Here is a 20,674-nt window from a genome sequence, read left to right on the forward strand (position 1 = left end):
GAAGATTGTGGAGAGTTCTGTTTCTTTGTCTGTGTAACACATTTTTCACAGGCAGTTGTTGACCAAGTGATGTGACAGACAACTATCATTTCAAGTATAGTTTGATTCTCACCATAAACAAGAACAGTCGAGAGCAACTCATGTACTCTCTGCACCTCTCGAAAGGTCGCTCTGCGTGTAGCAAAAGGCAGTGTACGGATCCTGGCATCCTTTCTGTCCAGCGGGGCTCCCCGACCCCCAAAAAAGAGGGTTTTATTGTAGCTAGGGGCGCGAAGAAATTATCAGCGAGGCCTCCTTCAGGTGTTCGACCCATATGTCCAGAAGATCCTGGACGTCCTGCAGAGGATCAGAAATCATTCATTTTGTTAAGTGAACAAAAACCTTGAGGGCACTGACAGATTCTGATAAGGCAATGAGTCTTGACAGGGGTAGAAAGTTTGACCTTGCCTTGACTAGCGCTGCCTCATTGTATCGCCTCAGTGCGGCCCCTGCTGATTTGGGCGCGTGGCTGCGGTTCTGAGCGTCTCTGAGGCCTTGAGCCGTGCCCCGCTTTGCTCGCACAGTGTAGCGGTGAAAAGTCTTGTGCTGAATCACCTCTTTTCTGGAATATAAACACACACCCGTTGGGCAAAAATGTCTTCCCATTGGGACCGCTGTTTTGTTTAATTATTTAGAGAATAAAATAATAAGGCTTTGTTTTTGTTTTTTTTATTTTGTGTATATGTATAAATTTTGTGTGAGAAATAAATGTTGCCTGGAGCCCTTTTTGAGAAGAGATTCTTTATTTTTCAAATGCAGTCATAGGAGTATGATGCAGTTTGACATCGTATACATTTGACATTGTATAAGCTATTCTGAAAAAGTCAAGCAGTTTAGAATTTTTGAAAGGGCTCCGCCTTGCAAACAAAAAAAACAGTTAGGTTTAGTCTTCTCTCCTCATAGTATTGTATGTGAAAAAAAATATATAAAAGCATTACAGCCAGTGGCAGTAAAGAGAAAAACGCAACACTTGGGTGTAAAATATATAAAAACCTGAGTTTTCAAATTTAAAAAGTAGACACTGACCCCTTGAAGATGGCACCAGCGAAGTGTCCTCCACCCGTCATGAGAATGACCCATACTGTCTTGTCACTGATGTTCTTTAGGGACGCCATTACATCAGCCTCACCATCTAACTTAATTACACAGAATTACCAAACAATAGTTAGGGAAAGTTATTAGTTATTCAACTAGGATTCATGTTGTAACTGCCTTCGTCTGTTAAAACTCACTTTGGCCTGGAGCACACAGCGGTGGACCCCGAGATACTGTCCTTCTGCGTTCTGAAAAACCACCTTGCTGGAAATCCGGTGAGGATACGCATCAGCTTCAGTGGAAGACTCTTTACAGGGCACATCGCTGCATTTCCCCGCCCAGTCACCATCGGAATCTTGCTCCTCCGAGTCAGAATCTGAGCCAGAGATACTTGACAGGTCTCCTGTGAAGACATAGGGGGGGGGGATCCATTATTATAATTATTGCTAACTACATTTTGGCCTGGATGCATGATGTTTAAGACGACTCTAGAGCCCTCACCGGTCCCAGTTTTTCTCTCAAATTCTTCCACGGTGACTTGTGGCAGTCCTGTGATCCTCTGTCTCAGGTTAAACCGATGCCAGTCGAGCTTGTAGTGCTCCATCTGTGGAAAAAAAGTTATCGGTGCACAGCACTACCCGCCCCCCTTTAAGGAGGAGAGCTCTTGACAATCAGATCGCTTACTACTGTATTTACCTGTTCCTCACGGCTGTTAAAGGGGCAGCGGCAGGTTGAGCAGACCATCCTGTCTGGCACATCTCTGGGGAGAGTGCTCTCGTTTTGTTTGTCCTCCACCCACCGTTGCAAACCTCCTGTTCACACGTCGCACAAGGTCAGGTTTTCACGTGTTCGCCAACACATAGTGCGGAGAGTTTCTAAACAGATGACTCAGAGTGACTCACCGTCTGTTGGTGGCTCAACGGACACGGGCTGCTGTTCACCAGGAGTTACTTCTCTGAGCCCAATCACAGCCTTCTCCTGGAGACAGCAGTCGAACACCGAGAGGTTTCTGCAGGCGGTCATTATACTCGAGCGACCGGGTTTGCTGCTGTGTGATCACCTGGAATAGAGAAAGCGTTCACACAGTGGGAGCACAAAAAAAACGAATTCCAAAACACGTGTAATCCAATACAAGGACACGTGTATAAAAAAATAAAAGCCCAGTTGACGGTGTCTCATTACATTAATAGTACACGCTACCTCATAGCACACACTGTCTGTTATTTGACTTGTGTAATTATTACCCGCCTCAATCACATACCGTTGTTAAATGTTTAACTTTTCAGCAAAAAGGTAAACACTCACCATGGGAGAAGGAACGTGTGTGTACGACGGTAAAATCCATCCGCTTTACGGCAGCCGCGACGGCTCAAAAGTGTCACAGTGAGGGAAGGCGTTTGATTGGATGGCCGAATAAGGACGCGACACTACATTTTAAAAAGGCAATAGTACATTTTATTCGGAAGAAACATTTTACAGGATGTATTAATAATATACATAAAAAGGTTAAAAAAAAAATTTCACTTCGGTCGGCGTTGGCTTCGCTTGGGTTTCTTGGATGGTTCTTGAATTAAGGATTTTGCTGGCGGGAAGCACAGTCAATAAATTACTGCATACAGTATGCAATCAAATGTATAAATATATATATAGATGTATATGACGGATAAACAACAGCGATTAATTCGATTGACGTCTATTACCGGCCAGGGAACGTGAACGCGCCTCTGCCAGGGCCTGTTCCAATTCCAAAACCTGGCACTGAAGGCGTTTCGCCTTCTCTGTGACACAGTCCTCCATTTGTTGTAGATTTGTAAATTTAGATTTACAATACTCACTTCAAGAAAAGAGAGGAAGTTATCCGTGTATGCAAGTGCGACGTGGGCTTACAGCTGTTTCATTCGACGCACAGGCATGGTTTTAGTGCGCTTGCCTGTCCGTCTGGGGTTTCAGCAGCAGGTCGGTGAGTTGACGCTCCCGCTGCGCTAAGTGGCCGAACTCCATCAGGACGTTAACGACTCCGCCAGACGCCACCACCAGGGTCACCCTGCGCTCCATTTCTTTGGTGCTGCGACGACATGGGGGGCAAACAAAGGCAGCACGTTGTAGAAGTTAACCCAGGAAGGGGGCACGTACGAGTCGGGGGGGGGGTATGCAGTCTGGGTACTCGCACCACTCCACGCCGTCTCTCTCCGCGCACTCTCTCTCTCGTCGGATTTCGTCCAATTTGCGGGATTTCTCAACGATGGCGAGTTGCAACTGTTTTATTTGCTCCTGCAATTTGGTGTAAAATCATTTATGGGGATGTTAATTATAACGATACCACGGCGCTGTCGTCGATGGATAGTTACCTTCAGGTTTTGGGGTGGTAGGGGAGATGTTTTCTTGTTAAAAAGTACGGTCATGCTGTCGTCTGGCGGGCCAGCTCCCAAGATGGTGTCTCCCATTATCAGGACCACTTCCTGCTGGCCTAGCAGAGCCCGGATAGCTCAGTCGGTAGAGCATCAGACTTTTAATCTGAGGGTCCAGGGTTCAAGTCCCTGTTCGGGCGTAGTATTTTTCCTTCCTGGAAGTCTGAGCGAAACTGTTTAACTGGCGTGTACAGTGGCAGTACTTATAGATGATAGTATTTTTTTTTTCTCTGTAATACATGTGACCAGTGGTGGAGGAGGTATTCACGCCAAATACTGCGCGAAAGTGCAAATACCATGGCAAACCCCCCTCTGAATGCAGTCAAAGGTACCACATTGGTATTTCTACTTCAGTAAAGTATTTACTCTTCAATGCACTAATAAAGTATAAAAAGGGGAAGTACCTGATGCCCTGACAAAACAGCCCATAATATTCCATATGCTCATGCATGTCCTGATTACAATTAAACAAAACAAAAAATAGTACAGGTGGTGTCAGTTATTTGGACTATATGAAGCCATACGGATCCAATTTTAATCACTGATGCGCAATTTTTATTGGGCCTGTTTTTAATATATAGATAAATCCTGATTGAAAAAAAACCACAAAAACTAAATTAACCAAACTGTGTTTTAAAATGTAGTGGAATAATAAGTGTAAATATAGCCCCTTCGAAATGTGGATGGAGTAATTGCCGAAAGTCTGAGAAACCTAGAATAAGTACAGATACTTGGAAAACATACTCAAAGGTGCGGCCCGTAGAATTTAGTGGCATCTTGCGGTGAGGTTGCAGATCGCAGCCAACTGAATACCCCTCCCCATGGCGGCGCAACACGGAGGCCTCCGTGGAAGAGACGGGGGCCACAAAACGCACGACTCGTGTTTGGTTTGGCCCTTCTGGGCTACTGTAGAAGAAACGCGCCGGCGCAACACGGCGGCCTCCGTGAAGCGTACCCGCTCCCCGCACAGATAAAAACGGCTCATTCTCAGGGAACAAAAAAAAAAACGAACAACGATTCTCATGTTCATGCGATTATACACTAATTAAACCATACTTATGGATATTACATCCCATTTCTGCCCAGTCTCTTCTGTAAACTCCACACACTGCACCTTTAAGTACAACAACAAAGTACTTTTACTCTGTTATTTTCCACAACTGAAAGTGGGAAATTAGAAATTTTATTAAGTAGAAGATACACATGCAGACACACACAAAAGGTGTGAAACAGCCTGTGCAGATGACTGTAAATGATCAAATAAAACAAGTTCAACAGGTATACTATTATACATCGTAGGATCACAAACAGGGAGTTACGATGCCATATAATTCGGCCTTGTCTTAATGCCAGTAATACTGGACTGAATAAGCGCATGGCGCAACACACCTGATTTGGAACACTTAACTCAAAGGCCTCGAAATTAGCACCCAAACACGGCAGGTTGTCCCCGAGGAGGCCAGATGTACATGGAAGAAAATAACAAAATAACAGTTGACATACACCTCCTCGAATCCCAAAAACAATTCCAAACCCACACTCAGTGTTTAAAACATAGATTTCGCGGCCGGCCGCCGAACGGCAGCTGCTATTACCCCATCCTCCCCATTGGTGCTGTTGTTGATGGGAGAATGGGAGATGAGGGGATGGCGTTTCCCTCGCAAACAAATAAGAGTGACCCTGTACTTTAAGTGGGATAATGATAGTTTCCCCTCCCACACGCGCGGTGATGGGGAACGCCTATAAAGCTCAGCGTCGGAGCAGGTAATGGCAGCACTGCGTCCTGACTCACGGCGATGGCTCGGATTATCCTGCTCTACGTGCTCTTTTGCCCCTTTCTCTCGGCTACGCTCACCCGGGTAAATATGCACGGAACCCGGGAGCGGCATTTCAACAGATTCAATAAAATTATAACAAGCCCCACCCCCCGCCCTCCTTTTCTTTTCTTTTTGTTTCTTTCTGCAGAATTATCTCATCAACACAAAATGGATCCCCAGGAGTTATTCGGGTAATTGCTGCTTTTGCCACTGAATGTTATTCAAAGTCGCCAGTTACGGTTGGGTTTAACCACCAATTCTCAAGAGCAAAATCAGTTAAACTCACTCCTTTCCTGTTGTGTGGAAGACGATCGCACGGTGCAGAGTGACGTGACGCCCATGGATGAGATCATCAAAGTGAACGAGTTTCAAGGTGAGACCTCTCCGGTTACGCTCCAAAGAACAATCTGTAACTCGATAAGAAAACGATTTCCTTTTTTTTTTTTTTGTTGTTCTTTTTAATGGCTCACATTTCCTCGCTTGGTGCTTCAGCTTCCAGGACCATGGAGGGCTCCACCAGCCTGAGGGAGGGGGACATCGCCGTCTCCACCGGACGGCGGTCCAAGGCTTGCTTCGCCAGGAGCTGCCTGTGGTCCAAGTCGGTGGACGGCCACGTGTACATCGCGTACAGGCTTTCTCCCCGGTACGGTGAGTGCAGTTTCTTTACTCCTCGCTACAACTACAGCTTGACACCTCTTCTTCTTTTTTTTTTTTTTTTTTTACGCTAATGTAGAAAAAAAGAGGAACCAGCTGCCAAGGCTGGGTATGGAAATTCTCCACTTTTAGCATTAATTGTGCCTAATTGTGCGTAATCACCGGGTGTCATGACATTTCACTGCATATATGTATGACCGTATGTATACGTATGTGACAAATAATCTCTTGAACTTCAACTTGAATACATGTAAACCTCTCATTGATCATTTTTCATTTTTCAACCCCAAATGTACATTTGTATTGTAATGAAGTATCGTTTATGGACCACTATCGGTCACGCCTCATATCGTGTTCACAGATTTTGCCCTGTGCGATTAGTCATTTGCGTTTAAAATCCGTCAGTTCCATCTTCTTTCTACGTCACGGAACAGATGAGGTTGACGGCAAAGTGATAAGGAAAGGGATGGAGAATATAGAAAAAGGAACCTGCGTGCGCTTTGTTCCCTGGACTCACCAGAGGGACTACCTGGATATTCAGCCCAAGTCAGGGTGAGGTGCCCACATTCAAAATCCAAACACACTCATTTCACACCCAGCAACAAAGAATCGTTCATGTTTGTCCTTTTCCAACATAGAGTGCTTGCTTTCAAATAACCATCAAAAGAATGAGCAAATGGATAATAAAGCGAATAAAGAAAGAGCAATTGTGTGTTTGTCCCTGAGTTGCGGTGAAGCTGCAACATGTTTCTACGTCGGCGGGTTTTAATTTTTCCTCACAAAATGGAGTCATTTCTGTGGCTTGGCCCAGGTGCTGGTCCTACCTGGGCGTGCGCGGCGGACGGCAGACGCTTTCTCTCCAGTCCCCGGATTGCATCAGGGCCGGAGTCACCTCCCACGAGCTCATGCACGCCCTGGGCTTCGTGCACGAGCAGTCCCGCGCCGACCGGGACAGCTACGTCACCATCATGTGGTCCAACATTTGGAGAGGTCATTGAAAAAGGCCGTGTGTGCACTGTGTCTGTCTCAGTGAGATTACTTCACAGATTGTTTCATTTGGGGTCTGCACTGTAATTCAATGCAGCGTTTTTCTGTCAAAGGGTGCACCAGTATTGCGCTTGATTTATGCACCACGTAGAAGTGAACTAGAATATCCTGCGGAGAAGCCTATCCTCAAACACCCCTCCACAACACACACACGACCATGAAATGAATTGCATCTTCTGCAATTTGAAAGTTGCAGCAGTTGATTTTGTGATAATTCTTTATCAAGAGTTCAGTCCTAATGTGTGTTCTATTTTGATTATTTTCCATTTTCAACAGATCGTTTGAGAAACTTTGAAAAATTCAAGACCGACAACCATGATTTACCCTATGACTATGGCTCAATTATGCACTTTGGAATGTAAGTAGTAAAAAAATAAAATAAAATGACATGCACGTCCCTATTAAAATGTTGTGTAAACTAGAGTCATAAAGGTCATATTTTTACCCATGTTGACATTGAGAAAGTTAGAATTACGCTGTATGCAAAAGTCCTCTCTACGCAAGAGAGCTTCCTGTTTTTTGATTTTATGACATCCTTTTAATCTCTCTTAATCATACAGTGATTGGTGTAAATATGGTGTTTGCCGTGCAACTCTAGTTCATGGAAGACAATGTTTTAACAGGGTCCGGTGTGACCCGTCCTTTAATGACAATCTCCTTAAATGAGCATTTTGCTTATATTTTGCCAACTATGCTATCACCATTGCATCAGACAATAACCCAACCCCGCCAACCTGAAGCCATATATACAGTACATTATGCACACTATCATCTGTGAACTTCAGGTTCACCTATTCCGAAGACGGAGAGCCGACAATCATCCCTAAGAACAAAAACGTGAAGCTGGGCCTGGTGTCGGCTCCCAGCCACATCGACAAGCTGAAGATCAACAGGCTTTACCAGTGTGGTTGGTATCAAACATCCTAGCTGTGGTGACAGATGTGGCATTCCCACGACAAATGCACTCGAAATATTCATTTTTGGCACAATATTTGTCTGTAGGGTCGGGGTAGCGATTGGTATGAAACAGCGATCGCCGGCCTGATGAACTTAGATCGGTCGTCACTGATGACTTTCATTTTGGGGATTTTCACCCAATGCTGGCAATGATCAGCGACATGGAAATCGCTAATTTAATAAATTCTTGCAGAGTGCTATGAATACTAGAACTGTTTACCACCATCGACTAATCAATCCCAAAAGTGGCCATGAAATTCCATCACTAAGACTGGATCCGACGGCCTTCTATTGGCCAACATTGATTTCAAGCAATTACAGTAACAATGACATTTTCAGCTATTAAGTTCATAAACAAGCAGATACACACATTTTTTTGGCAGATGTACCTAACTTGTTAAATGATACCATCCATGCCGGTTTTTCTCTTTTACTGCATGTAGGTGAAACGGACGATTAAGGACCAATCCAAGCTGCTTGGATGCAGAAACCAGTCGAAAAATCACAATGAACTTTGTCCAATAATGGGATCGTTTTCAATAAAGATCAGTACAACATTTTTTTGACTTTGTTTGTGGTTGTTTCTTTGAACACAAGTGTTGAATTGATACATTTTCTAAGAAGGTGGTCAGGGGACATGAGTATGTTCAGGTGGCGAGGCCCAGTGAAAATCATGAAAATACAAGATAATTAACAAGACTTTGGCTGAGCGTTAGTCTTCCTGATGTCTCCCTTCTAAGGCATTGCATGAATACCACAAATAAACCATTAAAATACCACTTGTGTGAAGAACAAAAATCTGAATGAGTCTTTTTTAATCAATGTATTGATTTGGTAAATCAATGTAATTGTAAGAAATATAGATAGTGGATGATTTTAAACAGATACATAGGCAGACCAAGAAGCACACCTTCTCAAAGCAGGGGTAGAATCACATCAGATTTACTGCATTTAAGTCCAATATTAAAGCAGCATATGTAGTATAGTGCTCAGGTAAGGGATACCAAATAGCAAATAATTGTCCCCTTCATATATTAAAAATATTTAGGGAACGGTTTTCGTATGTATATTTAACTATATCACAAGATGATAGTTGCCAAGGCCGATCGTCAAAACGACCTAATGACAGGTTGCCCGTTCAGTCAGTCACAAATTGAAGGGTCTGCCAGAATGTATGGACACTCACTAGACGGCGGCTGCTGAGTGGCCGCACGCCCCGGACAGAGGCAGTTCTAAGTGTTCAATTTTTCGAAAGTGCTGACTCTTAACGAGTGGCTAAAGTACAGGGCACGACTGGAGGTCGGCGCGCTGGAGGGCACCTGCCGTGGATCAACGGGGGACTTCTGTTAATCACATAGGTGGTGGGTAATAAGGGCCTCAAATCACCATTCCCAGCACAAACATGCGCCCGGGCCGCCCGGGGTGGGCAGGAGGGGAGGCGGTATATAGATCCAGCGGTGGCGAGGACTTTATCTACTGCGAGCGTTGCATTTAGAAGACCAGAGTGAGAAACACACACACACACACACACTCCAGTCTGAAGCAAGAATGTATTCTGCCATGATCATGGTGGGCGTCCTGTTGGGAATGGTGCCCCCGGCGTACGCCCTTCCCCTCAAGGTCAGTGCTGTCCTGAAGCGATCTGCCTTCTACCTGCCTCGTGCTGTCGGCCTCTTGTCTCGCTTCGTCGTGGATTGTGACTGAGGCGGATTGTCGTGCATTACAGAATTCAACCGGAGTCCACGAGGGAACAGTGCGAACAAAAAGAAAACACTCAGGTGGGTTCGTTAAAAGAGATGGGATTCCTTTCCAAGGCTCTTTATTCATGGAACGGGAAAAAAAATGTGCATGTTTCAGTTAAAAGAATTGGGTGGGTTTTGTTTTTACCGATATTTCAAAACGTCACGTGTTCCTTCTCCCTCGTTTTCCGTCTGTTTAGATGAGTTCATGGAGCATGATGAAATGAATGCCATGGATGTGATCCTACAAGCCAACAGCAGTAAGTCACCCATGTTCCTGAACTGTGTTTTTAACTGATGTTGATCGTTGCGTATACCTCTGACCAGATTCAAATACATTAAAATATTTCTTACCAGGGCTTCGGGCTCCCAGGGGACTAACGCTGAAGGAAGGGGATATCGCCACCTCGTATATTAGGAGCGCCATCAACTGCCCTGGCAACGCCTGTTTGTGGCCCAAATCAGTGGATGGATTTGTTTACGTGCCTTTCATAATGTCTCCACTGTATGGTATGTACCCACAAATGTGCTTCCCTGTTTTTCTTTTGTTTCCAATATATTCTGGAGCTCAGATTGGTATTACATAATGACTTGTACTGTCTCAAGACTTTCCATAAGGACTTAATGATGTAACTATCTTTTTTTATTTTAGATAATATGGAGAGAATCACAATAGAAACCGGCATGCAGGATATCGCCGCCGAGACGTGCATTAAATTTGTTCCACGCACCCACGAAGCCAACTTCCTCGATATCCAGCCGAGATTTGGGTAAAAAAACGATCGCGTCACATGTGTTTCTTTGGTGCATGAGAAGCCTTTTTATGGTTCTTCTTTGTTTTTTTTTGTTTTTTTATATGTGGTTTCTATGGTTACACGGTGATATTGCGCGAAATTCTATGTTTCTTTATGTCGACGCGGGGCTGCCGTTTTTGACCCGCAGCTGCTGGTCCTATCTGGGGCAGACCGGGGGCAGCCAGGTCCTCTCCCTGCAGTCTCCTGGATGCATCTGGTCCGGCGTGGCGTCGCATGAGCTCATGCACGCGCTGGGCTTCGTGCACGAGCAGTCTCGCTCGGACCGGGACCGCTATGTCACCATCGTGTGGAAAAACATCACGCCAGGTCAGGATACATGACTTTCCCCGTCCCACTGCTTGGAGAAGGCCTATTCTGAGTATTTGGATAAACACTTAGGGGGATAAAGTATGAACATTTAAAACTTCAACTTTAACTTTGTTTTTTTGTGTGTGTGGACTGGACAGACCGCATGAATAACTTCAGGAAGCAGGCGACAAACAATCTGAACACCGCGTACGACTACAGCTCTGTCATGCACTACGGAAGGTGAGCCCGATTTCGGAGGGGGCGAAATGTTATTTTCTGTGGGGTTTTCTTTTTCATTTCTTCTAAGATGTCTCCGCGAACGAATCTATTCTGACCGTTTTTGGAAAAACAGGTATGCCTTCTCTGAAGATGGTGGGCCCACCATCATCCCCAGGCCAGACCCGTACATTCCCATCGGGCAGCGAGACGGACCCAGTATGATGGATCTCCATAAAATTAACCTCCTGTACAACTGTGCGTAAACTGAAAACATACACATTGCAAATCGATTTTTATGATATGAAAACATTATATAGTCATTAAGTTAATTCAAAAGTATTTTTTCTGCTGGTCTTAGCAGTAAAATTGGATCCAGCATACTGAGACATATTCAAAATGAATCCTCCAACAACTCATTATCACATGGGAAGCTCAATTCTGAGACACTCTGCCGTCTTGTAAAACAAACGTTGTCATTAAAGTCATGACAACTTCTGCACTTTTTACTTTTACGCATAGAACTAGTATTTTAATAGGCCAAATTGCAGCCTGCACTTTTATTGTGACTAGCGTGACTTCACAGCTTCACTGTATTTCCTTTCAGCCAATAGAGCGATGAGATGACTAATAAAGTTAAGTTAATAAATGAAGAAGGGTTAATCAAAGGAAATGTTATTTTGGTGTTTTTGGAAACAATTTGGCTCTCAAACATTTTTTTCTAAATAAGCGTCATGATTAAAGTTTATGAACTTCATGCAATTACCTCTAACTTATTTTCCAGCATGTAAGTACTGTTTCATTCTGTTTGCACCTGCTTTCAATAAAAACAGAAATAATGCAATGCTTTGTCTTGGGTTTTTTGTTTTTTTTTGTTTTTTGTGAGTGATTAAACGGTTTTCTGTTGAGGAAGAAGAGCACGTGTGAGGAAGTGCACCGTGATCACTCGCTTTCTGTGATCTAGAACACATCAGGGAAAACTGAGCTTGAAATCTACCAAAGGTGATCCTCTTTAGTCCCGGACGATGCGGTCCTACTGGAGCCACAAAATTCAACTTGTACCGAATGTTGAGCATTTGATAATCACATTCACAGTCATCTACCGTATAGAAAATAACCACGTAGTATAATAGATCTCTGTGATAAATACTGAGATGTGATGCCATGTAGGACACCACACCCTGTGAGAGTCATGGGTTATAAAAAAAAATAAAATAAAAAACAGTTTCCTGCCGTGCCTTGGGTTGCCTCTCTCTCTCTCTCTCTCTTTGTGCTCCTCCGCGGCCCGGCTCCACGCCGCTGCGGTCGGGCGGAGGGCGGCGGAGCGCTGCTAGCGGGTGCCCTTCCGCTGGGAGGACATCCGCGAAGACAAGCGTGTCCTCCCCCTCCGCCTCCTCTTGCGGCGGACCCCGCCCGTCCCTTTGCGCCTCTCGCCGTCCGCGGTCAGCAGGCTGCGGAGGAAGTTGGACGACAAATAGAGGGATAGATAGGTGAGGAACAGGAAGCAGGAGCAGAGAATGACCATGTTGGCGTGACGTCCATGACACACCGTCGACGTCCGAGAAAATATCAAGAGGTTGGACGTATGAAGACGACCCTTTATCTCGTCAACAGGATTCCCCTTTATAGTCCAAAATGCAGCCTCCAACCAAGCAATTTGCGGTACGTTGTGGTACCCCCTACCTCACCGCTTTCTAAGTGGATTAAAAGGGATTAGCACGTTGTATAGACAAGTGTTTTTTACCCCATTTGGGCTTATTAACCGCACGTGGTTTAAGAAACAGTGTTTGCATTCAACTCACCTCACCAAGTTAAATCCGTTGTTGTTTGCGTGGACCGTGGCAGTTGAGGGCCACACTACCTGGCTCATCTCCCGGGCTCTCTTCAGCTGTTTATGAAAAAAAAAACGAAAAAAAAACCTCTGTTGACTTCTACACCACATCTCCACAATGAAGCAGCACAGCTTCCTGTTTCGCTGGTGTTTTACGTTCGTGCGGATCTAACCGAAAGAGCATTGCAAATAAGTTGCTACAATTCTGGAGAAAAAAAAAACAAAAACTCTGATAAAATCCTTGTTTTGCAGACATTTTTCAAAATAATATATAGATACTGTCTGGTTATATTGTTAATTCATTCAACCTTTATTTATTCTTGAAAATCGGTGAGTGGGGGAAAAAATTTTTTTGGAAAAAAATGTACATGCCCTCATTTACAAACGATGACGTCGGTACAACAGACGACAGGCAAACACAGTTAGAAAACAGTTACGTTCATGGGCGGCGCACTTTGCAATCATGGACCCAAACTGACCCATAGGTGTAGTTGTTTGAGTTTCCAGTGGGTGCAGCACGGAAACTAAAAGCAGTCCCCCCCCCCCAAATTTAGCGTTTGCACGCGAGATTTGGAGCACGTTGTAGACACCAATCGTTCGAGGGAGTTGAATAGTGGGTGCTCATTAAATAGGACCAATTCAATAACGGGGTGATGTGAGATGGCTTCTTGCCATTTCGGGATTGATAAATAAATAAATAAACAAACAAATAAACTAAAAATAAAAAATAAAAACTAATCAATTCATAAACCAAAAAAAAAAAAAGGCGTTTCCAAAAGGGAGATTTAGGGTGTTTTGAAAGGCACCGACCTTTGACCCGTCGGACCGCCGTCTGGGCACAGGGTTGGGCTGGGACCAGACGCGGATGACGGAGCCGGGAGCCCGTCCTTTTAAAACGGAACTTTAATGACTTTAATGGGCGATTCTGGAGGGTGGGGGTGGGTCGGTTGGGTGGGTGACACACACACACACACACACACACACACACGGGACCACGCCCTCCCGCTTCCTCCCACAACGATCTGGCCCCAAAAACCCCGCGCGAACTGTAGCGCGCGCGCGCGAGGACGCGGGGAGGGCGGGGTTTGTCACGAGGCGCGTGCACGGCGCGGCTTCCTCCAGGGGTAGCGAGGGGCGGTTCGAGCCCCTTTTTCCAGATTCGGTCCTCGACGGGTCGCCGAGTAAAAATCGAATAAAATTACAACAACAACAAAAAAAAAAAAGGAGTCGTTCGATTTTCCGACTCTTCGTTGGTCTGATAAAGTTGAGCGTAACTTCACGGCGAGCGAGGGAGGACTTCCGGTGACGCGTGGACGAGTCAGGGGAGTCGGTTCGCCCCCGAGTCCTGAATGGAGTCCTCACGGGAATCGCTTCGTTCGGTCACAATTGCTCGAGCGGGAGAAGTCTCTCGACAAATAATATTTAATTGAAGTCTGACTCACAAACGTAATATATCGGCCACATTCGACACGAATTGCGCCAAATGCCCCGGTCTTTAGGGTATTCGCTGCCCGGTAAAGTCCGCCCACTCTTCGGCCGGAGCCACTCCCGATTCGTTCGCTACGAGCGAATCGTTTGCGACTATTTCCCGACGTCACTATCGCGCACACACAGTCCCAGATACACACGCACGCAGTGACGGGCCGCAGCGCGTTTAAAAAAAAAAAAAGAGAGAGAGAGAGAGAGGAAAAAAAAAAAAAAAGCTCCTAAATCCACATTATTCTTGTTAATTACAACAAGAAAATGAGCGATAACGACAAAGATTACGCCGAGCGGGTAAGTATGCGTCCTGCACGGGGCGATGCGCACATGCGATAACACATTTCGCGTCGATCGAAACGTTAGTGTCCGTGACACTGCCGTTAGCGAACCGCAGATTCTGACGCAGAATGTCTACACGTTGTTATAAAACGCTTGTGCCCCCCCGCCACCCCCCGGTTGTTTTCATGTATTATTCTTCCCCAAAAGCACCAAAGGGTTTCCATAGCGGTGGCGGTTACTAACCCGTTCTAGGCCCCGCGGCCCTGGCCGAGGACACCGCGTAGCCGCCATTGTGCGTGTATGGCTAATATCTCATGCTAACATCTCATGCTAACCAGTGGATTATCGCACCCAAGCGATCGACCAGTATTACATTCTATACCCAACAAGCAGCCGACAAATCTGCCGTTTATTTCACCCCGGATCCTCCTAAATACCTCATTCCGATGGGAAATCGGAGGCCCCGCACAGAACCACGTGTTTGCAGATAGGTTTTTTTTGTTTGTTTGTTTGTTTGTTTTACGACTTAACATTTTATTTTTGATTATTTCATTGATTAGCCACAGGCACGACGTCCCTTGTTATGAAACGTTCGGTGCGAATTGAAACGATTAGATTCCCTTTCGTTTGAGTTTCACGGTTGCCGCCATGCACAGCAGCCGGTGCCAGTCACCCCCTCACTTAAATGGCGTTGGGGGCATTCGCTTCAGTTTCGAGTTGAAATGAAAGCCCAAAGAACTGAGCATCGTAATTATCTAAATAATAATAATAATAATAATAATTGGACTTCTCCCATTGCTATTTGTGCCCGTGTTATTGTATACATCTTTATTCGTTCCCTACAGGAAAATACCATCTGTATTTGTACCCTAGCAGTCATATTGCCACTTAGCCCCTGCCATAGCTTTTGAATTTATCTTGTGTGTCGAATCACATTTTGTGTATATATATTTATTTATTTATTATCTTTTTTTTTTTTGCTTCCCTTTTTTTAGATTTAAGGCTAATTGTCTGTACAGCAGTGCACCAGCCCATATCTAAATACATTCCTTATAAATAGATTATTGTTCAGATTCTGATTCTGGTTTTAGTTTGAATTTATATTGTGCTATCTGTGTCTTTTATTATATGATATAACATACTATACAATTTTTACATGTTGAATTCTAATGCATGTTATGAGATTACCTTAACACATTTAAAGTTGAATGAGGCTGAAGTTCTGATTGTAGTCATATATATTCTTCATCCTTTCTTTTTCATTAAGGTAAATTTTGGAAGAAGAGAAATGCAGAAGAAGTCTCATGTCAAGTTGTTTTTGAATAATATGAAGCTCAGATGTGTGACCCTGGTTTTGTCAATGCATGCTAAAACATGAGGCGGAAAGAAGTATGGGCAGTGTGTGAGATGGGGGAAGTAAGAAGAAGTAAGACATTGGAAGAAAGAAGAATGTTATGAAGTAATGAAGTTAAGGAAGTTATCGGGGATAAGGCCACAGCGCTAAGTAATTTCTAGTCTGTTTGTCAAATGCGTGCATGTTTGTTTTTTTTTTCACAAAACACTATCACATGTTTGAAATTTCCATCAGCCTGAGTTTACCGCTCAGACTCCTGTCTGCATAGGCTAATTAAACAATTTTACACATTCTCTGTATTCTTGAAATGGACATAAAGCTACAACTCAAAATTATTTTAACAAACATTCCACACAAGCTCTAGTCAATAGGAAATATCTTGTCCTTGACGTCCTTCGCCAATAATAACGAGCTCTGTCGGTGTGTGTGGTTCATTCAGGAGTCGCGCTCTGCGTCCAGGAGCGTGAGCCCGCGGGGTTCAGGGAAGTCTGCCAGCCGCTCCCCGGCCCATTCCCCCGCCCGCTCAAAAGAGGGGTCCCGACACTCCCGCTCCAAATCCCGGTCTCGTTCCAGGTCCAAGTCTGGGTGAGCACGTCGGACGTGGTCGTTTCTGCTCTGGCGGCCGCAATTTGAGTGACGCGTGTTGTCGAGAATGTCGGCCTGTGGACAACATAATGGAAGAGCGCTCCAGGAATTGGATTCATGGTGAAGTGTATTTATTTATTTATTTTTCCCTCTTCTCTTTCTATAGCTCCCACTCCCACCGGGGCTCACGCAGACACTACAGTCGCTCTCGCTCTCGCTCTCGCTCCAACCGTCGCCGCTCCCGCAGCAGATCCTACAGCGGGGACCGCCGGCGTCGCAGCCACAGCCGCTCCCCCATGTCCAACCGCCGCAGACACATTGGAAACCGGGTAATTTCACTGGACATTTTGGCGCCTTATAGGTTTTCACAAGTGGTCGTTCTGTGACGCTCTAGCTGTGTACGTACTTGGAATGCTTTTTATAGAAATGGTGAATCTCTGGTGTCTGTGTTTAAAATAAAACTAAGGATTTTACAGTAATGGTGTGCGCCCTGTAATTTTGTATTTGTTAAGGAATTTGGTGTATGGCCTCACAATAATGATTTGCCTGATGGTATGGAACTGTATTGAGGTCAAACGTATTGATAGTGATTTTTTTTTTTTTTAAGCAATATCCAGCCCAATCCAACATAAACTGCAGCTCCTCTGACTCCTGCAGACAGAATTAAAATAGCAAACAGACTGGAAATGACTTAGCACTGTGACCGTATCCCTGATAACTCCCTTAACTTCAGAATGACCATTCTTAAATTACAGGCTAACCCAGACCCTAACTGTTGCTTGGGAGTTTTTGGCCTCAGCTTGTACACGACAGAGAGAGACCTGAGAGAAGTGTTTTCCAAGTACGGGCCTCTGGCCGATGTGTGCATCGTCTACGATCAGCAGTCCAGGCGCTCCAGGGGCTTTTCTTTTGTCTACTTTGAGGCCAGAGAAGACGCCAAAGAGGTAAATAACCTTTTAGCTGGGAGCCAGACATCCCGCCAGACCTGAATCTAGTGGAAGTGTGTGCCCTTAGTTGTGCAGTGTGTCAAACCTGGGGAGGTGAACGGCGTCTTGTGATTGTTGTGACAGGCAAAGGAACGAGCCAATGGTATGGAGCTGGACGGTCGAAGAATCAGGGTGGACTTCTCCATCACGAAAAGACCTCACACCCCCACGCCTGGAATCTACATGGGCCGGCCCACATAGTAAGTCCCCCATAGTCTGTTGTTAGCAGCTGTGCGTTCATTTCAAATTGACCCTTACTTCCTTTCCCTACTTTTCCACTTTTGCGTCACGAAAGTTCCCATCAACATGTTAAACATACAGGCATGCATGATTTTGTGTATCAATGGGAACCATACATGGTAAGCGATCCGGGCGGGGCTGTGAATACCATCAAGCCTATCTGGTATTGAGTTCCAGTGTACTGGGCATGTTTAAAGTTTTAATTTCTAAGATGGCGTAAGCCTTTCTTGTGTGTATGTGTTTGAACATATTACCCACGTCAAATTGGCACCAAAAGTATTTTTTAGCATGTAAATTACAAAAGAAATTGTTTTCTAAACTATTATGTACTCAAAATTTGAACTGCACCCTCAATCCTGTGTTTTATAGCGGTGGAGGCGGCGGCGGCGGAGGTGGTGGAAGCAGCGGTGGAGGCGGCGGCGGTAGCGGGGGAGGTGGACCCAGCGGGCCACGTCGCTACTCGCGCGACTACGACCGTGGGTACGACCGCGGGTACGACAGGGGTGGCTATGATCGCTATGATGACAGGGATTACTACAACCGATCATCATACAGGTGGGCGCCTTTTTCAATGATCACTTCTCTATTGTAATCCATAGGAGCCATAATATGCCTCAACTTATGGTTAGGTTTATTTGGACTGCTTACATAGGCTTTGTCCGGGGCTTTTATTTTTTTTTTTAAATGTATTTATTTATCTATTTTTTAACAGTTGAATGGTACCGATCCGACTCATTACTTTAAAATGACTGTTTTAGGATTTAAAATAAGTATTTCCATTGGAAAAACTCAGTAGGGTCCATGATTTAAAACCAATGTCGTTGTTTCAGAAGGAGATCGCCTTCCCCGTACTACAGAGGAGGAGCGTACCGCTCACGGTCCCGGTCACGCTCCTATTCTCCACGTGAGTCCCTCAGCTGCAGTTGAAATAATTTAATGTCAACAGATTGTTGCAGTTAAATTTTCAATTCTTCATTGTTAAATAATTGTCTTTTCGCAGGTCGTTATTGAACATCATTTTCACATGTCAAGCCCTTCACCTTCGACGGAAAAGTTTCCCCAAAACAGTCAATTTGAAAAATAATTTGTTTAAATGTTCTTGGCAGGGTTCTTGTTTTTTTTTTGTTTTTTTTTTTGTTTCTTTTATCATCAGATGTACACGGCCTGTAACTTTAACAATATATTGAGGCTGGCTGTTTTATTGACTGTAAAATGGATTACATTAGCTGACAATTGTTTTTGTTTTTAAATGTATGGACCACACCAACCATACTTGTTTTGTACACAAATTTCTCTTGAGTGTGACTATGGATTTCTATTCCTTGTATGTGATTAAAGGAAATGCTAGTTCTTTTCCCACTTCTTGTCTCAGCATCTTTACTCCTTATCTATCTAGTGAGCCAACTAGATTAAAACAATTAATTAATTTTATCTCTTATTCCCAACAATTGGCTTTAACTACTGTTAAAAATACAACCCATCAAAAGCAAAATTTTATTTAAAAATATCCCCTTGAAAATGACAAATTGAATCCCGCAATATATTCTCCTGCATAACTCTTTATTGCAATTGGCATCTTGGAGCAGAACCCTCATTTCCACCGAGGCGTTGGGTATAAACCCCTGAAGGACTGCATCCATCGTGACAGATCCATGCTGCCTTGACATGTGACCTGCAGCCTCAGCTGCTGGTGGGGCTGCAGGACCACGTCTCCACCTACCGGACCCTAATGTTAGTACCCAAATAGTACAGATAGGCTGCTGCTTCTTTAGGCATTTTCATGTTGACAAACAACGCCATGAAAGCGGAAAAATATTCATCAAGCTCAGTGCCTGTTTATTTGTTTTTGGTGATGCTGATGTAGGACAATAACGTTTTTTTTTTTTATTACCAAGGTAAACATGACACACCCTGGACCTTAACAAAACTCACAACCTTCTAGAAGCCGTTTCCCCTCAGTAGCTCCACCCCCATGGTCTTGGGCTGCTTTGTCAATTAAGTTACTTGTTTTTAATTGTTCTACTGAACGCCATGAATGTTAATGTTCATGTGTGTGCTTTGACAATTAATTTGCACTTTCTGTATATTGATTAAAATAACATTGAAGTGAAATACACCATCACTCTACATTACTGTATGTTTTTACAGTGAACAACTGCAGGAATTGATGCAAATAAATCCAGAGTTTGAATTGAGTTTCCCTGCTGAATGTTATCAATTGATGCAGCGATGCATCTTTCTGAGTTATCAAGATTTTTATTTTAAAAAATTACAATGGAATAGCACATGGGTAACTTATAAAACTTGTTTTACCACTGTAAAACGACAGTAAATCTACACAAACGCAACCGGATGCTGCTGCTTGAGTCAGTCAAATGATTTCCAGATAATCCGTTCTCCCAGTGTGTAGTCAGGTAAACATGCAAGTCGTTTAGCAGGAAGATCCTACGCTGAGTAAACCTCTCAACAGCAAAGTACCAGAGGAGCCTGTTTGGATGCAGGTCCGTGGCTGCATGGGATCATGGGCCTTCACTGCTGTCATTGTCGGGTCCCAGCAGCTAGAGGGTGGCAGTCCTGTTCCAGTGCATGATGAGCAGGTCACATGGAGATCCAACTGAAGGCTCCTCCCCTATAGGGTAGACTACACATCCATGCACAGCCACTATACTGTGCACAGGCCTGCCATGTCTCCCTGCCATTCCAAGAAACGTCCCATATGAGAAGGGTTTCCTCTCTTAAATATTTCACTCCTCAAATAATCAGTGACGCCGGCAACATCTGTACGGGCCAAGCAAGTATCAAGTGTCCGCCACATATCGAAGAAAATATCTATACAATTTATTCTAATGCATTTCCACAGTTACACAGGTGTGTAACTTCAGTTTCGAGAAATTCGGTATTC

The 20,674-nt window shown here is 44.4% G+C and overlaps 4 protein-coding genes across 5 annotated transcripts in view; 2 read left to right on the plus strand and 2 right to left on the minus strand.

Moving 5' to 3' along the window:
- Positions 1-2,515, minus strand: part of ankzf1 (ankyrin repeat and zinc finger peptidyl tRNA hydrolase 1) — a 6,026-nt gene extending 3,511 nt beyond the window's left edge. Inside the window, 9 exon segments of the mRNA XM_080018873.1 lie at positions 8-278; positions 280-336; positions 448-601; positions 1,066-1,175; positions 1,272-1,477; positions 1,576-1,678; positions 1,771-1,886; positions 1,977-2,134; positions 2,380-2,515. Of these exon segments, the coding sequence (XP_079874999.1) occupies positions 8-278; positions 280-336; positions 448-601; positions 1,066-1,175; positions 1,272-1,477; positions 1,576-1,678; positions 1,771-1,886; positions 1,977-2,097 (1,138 nt within the window). The 5' untranslated portion in view covers positions 2,098-2,134; positions 2,380-2,515.
- LOC307244216 (uncharacterized protein) lies at positions 2,513-3,521 on the minus strand. The gene is made up of 5 exons (XM_080019315.1): positions 3,423-3,521; positions 3,245-3,345; positions 3,005-3,139; positions 2,775-2,908; positions 2,513-2,656 (listed from the first exon to the last, which is right to left on the minus strand). The coding sequence occupies exons 1-5, from the start codon at positions 3,516-3,518 to the stop codon at positions 2,595-2,597; spliced, it is 528 nt and encodes a 175-aa protein (XP_079875441.1). The 5' UTR covers positions 3,519-3,521; the 3' UTR covers positions 2,513-2,594.
- On the plus strand, positions 2,974-11,525 carry LOC307243904 (astacin-like metalloendopeptidase). Its single transcript, XM_080018874.1, has 16 exons — positions 2,974-3,034; positions 5,448-5,490; positions 5,607-5,672; positions 5,792-5,947; positions 6,388-6,505; positions 6,765-6,943; positions 7,277-7,358; positions 7,786-7,907; positions 9,213-9,256; positions 9,684-9,735; positions 9,897-9,956; positions 10,054-10,206; positions 10,349-10,466; positions 10,639-10,817; positions 10,958-11,039; positions 11,152-11,525. The coding sequence occupies exons 3-16, from the start codon at positions 5,639-5,641 to the stop codon at positions 11,279-11,281; spliced, it is 1,509 nt and encodes a 502-aa protein (XP_079875000.1). The 5' UTR covers positions 2,974-3,034; positions 5,448-5,490; positions 5,607-5,638; the 3' UTR covers positions 11,282-11,525.
- A 2,949-nt stretch (positions 11,526-14,474) lies between these two features.
- On the plus strand, positions 14,475-19,131 carry tra2b (transformer 2 beta homolog). 2 transcript variants are annotated; one of them, XM_080018710.1, is made up of 8 exons: positions 14,475-14,622; positions 16,401-16,546; positions 16,713-16,875; positions 17,302-17,490; positions 17,617-17,732; positions 18,142-18,327; positions 18,603-18,676; positions 18,773-19,131. In XM_080018710.1, exons 1-8 carry the CDS (start codon positions 14,590-14,592, stop codon positions 18,781-18,783), a joined length of 918 nt encoding a protein of 305 aa, XP_079874836.1. In that variant the 5' UTR covers positions 14,475-14,589; the 3' UTR covers positions 18,784-19,131. The 2 variants fall into 2 exon arrangements, with proteins under 2 accessions (XP_079874836.1, XP_079874837.1); XM_080018711.1 differs by having other exon boundaries at positions 18,606-18,676.
- Positions 19,132-20,674: the final 1,543 nt, after the last annotated feature.

Source organism: Zeus faber (genome assembly GCF_960531495.2).
Source record: "Zeus faber genome assembly, chromosome: 18".
Taxonomy (NCBI): domain Eukaryota; kingdom Metazoa; phylum Chordata; class Actinopteri; order Zeiformes; family Zeidae; genus Zeus; species Zeus faber.